This window comes from Nanorana parkeri, unplaced genomic scaffold, assembly GCF_000935625.1.
Source record: "Nanorana parkeri isolate BGI_ZX_2015 unplaced genomic scaffold, ASM93562v1 scaffold291, whole genome shotgun sequence".
NCBI lineage: Eukaryota > Metazoa > Chordata > Amphibia > Anura > Dicroglossidae > Nanorana > Nanorana parkeri.
In genome coordinates this window covers 1,448,061-1,454,586 of record NW_017306559.1, presented here as the reverse complement: position 1 = coordinate 1,454,586, position 6,526 = coordinate 1,448,061, and the positions used below count along the sequence as shown (strand labels likewise).

The following is a 6,526-nucleotide window of genomic DNA, read 5'->3' as shown; positions in this document are numbered from 1 at the left end:
ATATATATATATATTGTATGTATTTAATCTGTGTATTTAGCTGGAGATCAGCTTTAAAGAAACACCATCCATTTTTCTTTTAAAGCCAAATTATCATCATATTTTAGGGAATACACATTTAAAAGGTTATTCACAAAGGAACCGAAGGATTAAGCCGATGCATCGGCTAATCCTTCGGCTCACTTTGCTTCGGCAGCTTAGTGAATAACCCCCTTATTATTAGTTAGTTATTATTCAGGTGTTTATGTGAAAGTCATTTTTGATGCCGCATTCCCAGTTTTACTTTTTCGTTATCATATGATACAAGACTGTACTGTATTTTTTATTATTATGTTACATAAAAGGATTTGTAGATTCTCCTTTTAGCGGGTGTCTGTATATCAGTCATGAAGTCAGCACCTTTGCTGAATATCTGTTGAGCTAAAGGATAAGCCAACTAGAGAATGTATTGTGTCTGCATGAAGTGTTCTTTGTAAAACGCAGGAAGATTAGGGCTTATAAACTATAGAAGAGCATTCTCAAACAAAAATCATAAACTAGCCAATGGCCCCAAAGAAGTAGTAAGAGGCCCAACAGACTTTAGCTGATCTCTGCCCCCTAACATTATAAGTGTTAGACTCAGACAAAGTAAGGGGGCAAATTTCAACTTTCATAAGTAAGATTGCAGAAGCCTACTAACTTAGGACTGGAAGTTCAGATTCTTGCAGAACCCCAGTTGGGACGGGTTCCTTCATTCAAAGTTTGGTCCTTACTCTGAACCTATAGTGTGAAAATGTAGTCCATTGCCCAATTGTACCCCAACGTGGTTCTTTTGTTTAAATGGCATTGTGGATACATCCATTAACAGTTTTTTTCTGGTCTTTTTTATTTTCAGAGGTCCCCAAGATATGCAGGATGGAGGTGGAGCCAGGACCTTGCCGAGGCTATATAAAGCGTTATGCTTACAACTTGTTGACAATGAAGTGTGAGCTGTTCATATACGGTGGCTGCTATGGCAATGATAATAACTTTGGAAATGAGGCTTCCTGTCTGGAGTCATGCTCACCCAAGAGGAGTAAGTAGTGTCATTTATTGCACAATGCCAATAAACTAACAGTGAAGAGCAGACCAGACCCATGTCATATAACAATGTCAGCCTAATTCCATGAAGAGGTCTTACTCATGTGCTACTGCTTAAGTAAGCCATAGCAGCCAATCAGAATTCAGTCCACTGAAGTCACACCAGTACAAGGTGGATTTAGGATTAGCTGCTATGGGTTGCTGATCTTAAAGCCCAATTGAACCTTCAGTTTAAACCAGCCAATTACATTCTTAGGTACGTTAAAACAAAGTGTGTTCAGTGTCTTATATTTAGTCTTCTCTCTAAAGCAGCCACAGCCACAGAGTGCAAAAGCCCGACTCCTTCCAGCAGCTGCAGATTGGGACCCTTACTCTCTATAAGGAAACATTGAGCTCTCTGCAGAGAACCAACACATCCCCCACTGAGTCAGAGTTATAGATTAGCAATCAGCAAAGCCTGAGCTCCCCGTTGAGTTTTGAGACACATGCCCTATGGAGTTGGACATATAGATTAGATATAATCAAAGCTTATGCTTCTTTGGAGAGCTATGATCCTTAATCAGTGAGGGGGGGGGGGGGGTCAAACCTCCATAGAAAGACCACTGCTTCCACACAGAGTGTAAGGGCTTTTCTACTCAGGCTGTGGCTTCTTTAGAAATAAAACAAACTGTAAGACTTTGCACACCTTTTGTTTTGATGTATTCAGGGTGTATTTAGCTGATTAAACCAAGGGTTCCATTGGGCTTTAAGCATTAGCACCTAAGTATAATATTGAATAATGCTGAATGCAACTTAAAGTACACATACAAGGGGCAATGCACTCAACAAGATTAGCCTGTTTTAGACTGTATCTAAACAATGAATGGCTGTAATGTCGGTACAACTTCCCACACCCTGGCCACTTTTATGATGCCTCTGCGTGTCAGTAAAACTTGGGAACAGTATAACCTTTAAAATGGGGGGGGGGGGGGGGGGTGTCAAACCTCCATAGAAAGACCACTGCTTCCACACAGAGTGTAAGGGTCTTTCTACTCAGGCTGTGGCTTCTTTAGAAATAAAACAAACTGTAAGACTTTGCACACCTTTTGTTTTGATGTATTCAGGGTGTATTTAGCTGATTAAACCAAGGGTTCCATTGGGCTTTAAGCATTAGCACCTAAGTATAATATTGAATAATGCTGAATGCAACTTAAAGTACACATACAAGGGGCAATGCACTCAACAAGATTAGCCTGTTTTAGACTGTATCTAAACAATGAATGGCTGTAATGTCGGTACAACTTCCCACACCCTGGCCACTTTTATGATGCCTCTGCGTGTCAGTAAAACTCTTCACTCCCTGGCCACTTGTATGAGGCCTCTGCATGTCAATTAAACTCCTCACACCCTGGCCACTTTTATGATGCCTCCGCATGTCAGTTAAACTCTGCACACCCTGGCCACTTTTATGATGCCTCCGCCTCCGCATAAAAGAAATAATGCTTTTACTTCCAGTGAACAACAAAAAAACTCCAGCCAGAGATAAGGAGGAGTGGTGGGGTGTTCTGTAGTCCTAATACATTTCCAGTCCTAGGGTGACAATGCTGCTCCTCCATAAATACTGTGCACTGAGTGAGCGTTGTCACCCTAGGGCAGGAAGTGTGTTGCTGTTTACAAGTAGTGCAAAGACAGACAGGAAGCGGAACGGTGGAACAGATCCTACACTGCAGCAGAAAAATAGTTGAAAGCAACTATAGAACACACAGGTGGGTCATCTTACTTTACAGATCCACCAGCCCTGAAATTTTCCTAACCTGTATTTAAAAAAACAAAACCTTCCTAAAATATATGGAAGCCCAGTACAGGGATAAAATACAAAAACAAGCAATTTTTATATTTTTTTTACTGTTTATGGAGAGAACTTTAAACTTTTCAGCTGGTGCTTTGTACCCTAGGATAGCTGTCTCTAGCCTTCTTCGGCCTTGTGGTGGCGCTCTTGCTGTCTTTTCCTCCTTTTGTTTCCTGTGTGATTATATATTGTATATTCTAAACATGCTAATAAGTGAGGCAGAAAAGCGGTATGAGGGTTCAACATGAGGGTTCAACGGCTCTGCCCTTTTCTTCCAGACCTTTGAAAGTAACAGACTTTGTATTATCACATCGACAAGGTCACTGGACTCCCATCAGCTGACATTAGACTGTGTACATAGGGCTGTGTTGAAACATCTTGCCGGTGCTAAGATTTGTCATGATTAGTACGTGGCTGAACAAGCATTACTCAGATACCTGTCACTGACACATTCACAGATGAGTGGCAGATAAGATTTGTGTACAGGTGACCTCATCTCAAAGAACCACCTGAAGGCAATACAGGCACGGGTTAGACAAGAAATATTGTAGCAATGACCCCCTAAGGGCTGCTAGATTTTTGCGGGTTTTCCTGGCTTCCTATTGTCTTCCCTGTAGCTGTATTCACCAACCCATTAACAGACACAGGCAGACAGAGACTTATTTGCGTTGTTGTCTTAAGGGGAGAAGATTAGGGGTACAGGACACCCAAAAATAGCAGAACAAAATACACTCAGTAGTATTTTGTACTATCTTTTCACCTTGCCACAGCTCAGGTTAAAACTGTTCATGCCACAGGCCAATGCAGATTCTGTAGGTCCAGATGAACTATCATTCGGCTTCCTCGGCCTATGTCATAGGCCAGGTTAGGATTCTTAAGACTTCCCTCCCAGACCCGTTTAGGACTCTTGGGACCTCTATCGCAGGCCAGGTTAGGAGTCTAAAGACCTCTCTCCCAGGCCCGGTTTGGATTCTTGATATCTCTCTCCCAGGCCCATTTAGGACTCTTGAGACCTCTATAGCAGGCCAGGTTAGGATTTTTAAGAACTCTCTCCCAAGCCCGTTTAGGATTCTTGAGATCTCTCTCACTGGCCAGTTTAAGATACTCTAGACCCAGACAGGAAACTGGAAAACATGTTCTCTCTTGTTGGCTCTTGCTTCCTCCTCCAAGGGCCTGGGAGGTAAAGACTGAACCTCTCTACAACTTCACCTTCACCTTACAGCATGGCTGGGAGCCAAGGACCTCTGGACCTACATTGTCTCCAGGCAAAGCCTAGGAGGCAAAGACCCTGCTAGCAAGTCACCCCAAATATTTATCTTTTCCCCCAGCCCACATGACTAGCACATACCCGTCAGTGATCAACCAGGGTAGAATAAATATTCATAACCCGATACATTGTATCTTCTCACGCTACATACTGGAGATTACCCAACAGTAGCAGCCAGAAGCAAACAATGTTTTGGGGCTTTGGGGATACCCAATTAGTCCATATAATATAAACAAAGCTAAGGTTATCTACGGCCTAGCAGCAAACACTAGATTTAGCCTAGGGACACTCCGCCTTATGGCAGGGTTCCTACATTACAATGCAAGAAGACAGAAATAATATTGTGCAGTGGCAGTACCAGCTACCAATCAGATTTCGATTTACTGCTGACAGTTCAGTTAAGCAATGATTTCTGATTGGTCACTATGTGTTACTGTCCAACGTGTATCAAAATGTAATATTTCACCGTCTATCAAGTCATTCCCAGTGCTCCCAGTTGGTGGGAGTGAGACAGTAGTGACAGAAATAGGTTTGCTAACTTGCTTGATTAATATTCCAATCTAGTGACTGTTCTTGGCTGTAAGCTGCTTAGATGTGTCTGTAGGCATCAGATCACCATCTCCCAGTCTGGCTTAAACTATCTAAAATCTACAGGCATCATCAGCGAACAAATAGTGAACAGAGGGATAGTGAACAGAGGGATAAAGAAAACTTTGTTTTTTCCCTGATAAGCGGGCCGGAAGTATCTGTAGTGCACCTACCTCACTCTGCTCAGGGAAAGTAAGGCCTCACCAACACAATGAAACGAAATCATAAAGGGACACATAGGAGTCTATTTTGGCAATAGGTCTCCTCCCCTAGAGGCCCATACCCACTGTATGTTCTTCCCATGATGCCCTGCACTTGCTGGGATGATTTACTAAAGGCAAATAGGCTTTTCACTTTGCAATGGAATTTGCACTTTGCAGGGGAAGTTTCCCTTAGCTTGATGAATGTGGTAAAATGTCACATTGATAAGAATACCCAATCGTGTGCAAGGAAAAACAATATTTTGCTTGTACGTGATTGGGTGATGGAAGTCAGCAGAGCTTCACTTCATTCACTAAACCAGTGGTTCTCAACCTGTGTAACCTCAAGACCCACATTTTGTCCTTGCTCATTAAGTCGTGACCCAAGTTGCACTGCAATGGAATGCAGTGTGGGCTGCTGTGCAGTGACTGAGCTCCATCTATATGTGCATCCACTTGTACAGCTTCCTTGCATGCCCTGTACAGGTGCCAGGAGCCAGAATGTGATGTCACTCCAGTCCAGGCACCTCTACAGGACAGGTGAGGGAGCTGTAAGCAATGCATGTATTGATGGAGGTCCCTTGCGGCCATACCCCCACCCCACCTCAAGCTGACACTCAGCACCGGGCAGCATATTTTGAATGGCTGCTTGGCGCGAGAACTGACAGTCCTGCGCTAGGGGGAGGCTGAGGAACCTCTCACCTATAAAAGTGGAAGGCACATGGGGACCCACTAAACACGGTGTCGCGACCCACTTTTGGGTCACGACCCACCAGTTGAGAACCAAGGCACTAAACTAAGCAAAGTGTGAATTCCCGTCCAAAGGGAGCAGGCTATTTGCCCTTAGTAAATCAACCCCACAGTATCTCCCCAGTTATCGGGGTTGAATGACGCTGGGCATTATTCAAACTAGAAGACTGAGGACACCTTGTGGTAAAAAATAAATATGGCAGGGTGGCAGCTTTAGACTGATGGTGAGTATTGCAGCCCAAGCTGAATTTTTATTTTTATTTACATTTTCTTAATTTTTTGTGTGCAGATAAAGGTGGTGCATTATAGTGTTGCAATGGATGGTAAAAAAACAATACTTTACTGTTTAAAAAATACACACGGGACATTAATTCCAGATCAGCAGAATGTCATAATGCTACAAATCAGCAAAATTATTTTGTGTCTTGTCAGCCTCCCTTACAAATGTTAGTGTTATGCTTTTTTTCAATGCCCGGCATTATAGAGGATGTCTGGTTTTGTATTTGTAGATGCTCCCAGCTTCTGCTATAGCCCCAAGGATGAGGGGTCATGCTCTGCTTCTGTCTCCCGCTATTATTTCAACATTGAGAACAAGTCATGTGAAGAGTTTCAGTACACAGGTTGTGCAGGAAACTCCAACAACTTTATCAGGCTGGAGGACTGTATTAATGTGTGCAAGAAAGGTGTGTGTGAAGACTTGGCTACTATTGAGTGACAAATGTTCACAAAGGGGCAGGAAAATGTAGAAAATAACTTGGTTTTATACTAAACACTTGATGCTTTGACTTATCTCCGCTGCAAGGCCCATGAGTGCCTCTATATCTACTTTGTATA

At 42.9% G+C, this 6,526-nt stretch overlaps 1 protein-coding gene across 1 annotated transcript in view; it reads left to right on the top strand.

The window, feature by feature from the left end:
- TFPI2 (tissue factor pathway inhibitor 2) overlaps positions 1 to 6,526 on the top strand; it is a 14,295-nt gene that overhangs the window by 4,668 nt on the left and 3,101 nt on the right. The window contains exons 4-5 of the mRNA XM_018557583.1: positions 875 to 1,054; positions 6,202 to 6,375. Coding sequence (XP_018413085.1) covers positions 875 to 1,054; positions 6,202 to 6,375 — 354 coding nt within the window. The remainder of the gene's footprint in view (positions 1 to 874; positions 1,055 to 6,201; positions 6,376 to 6,526) is intronic.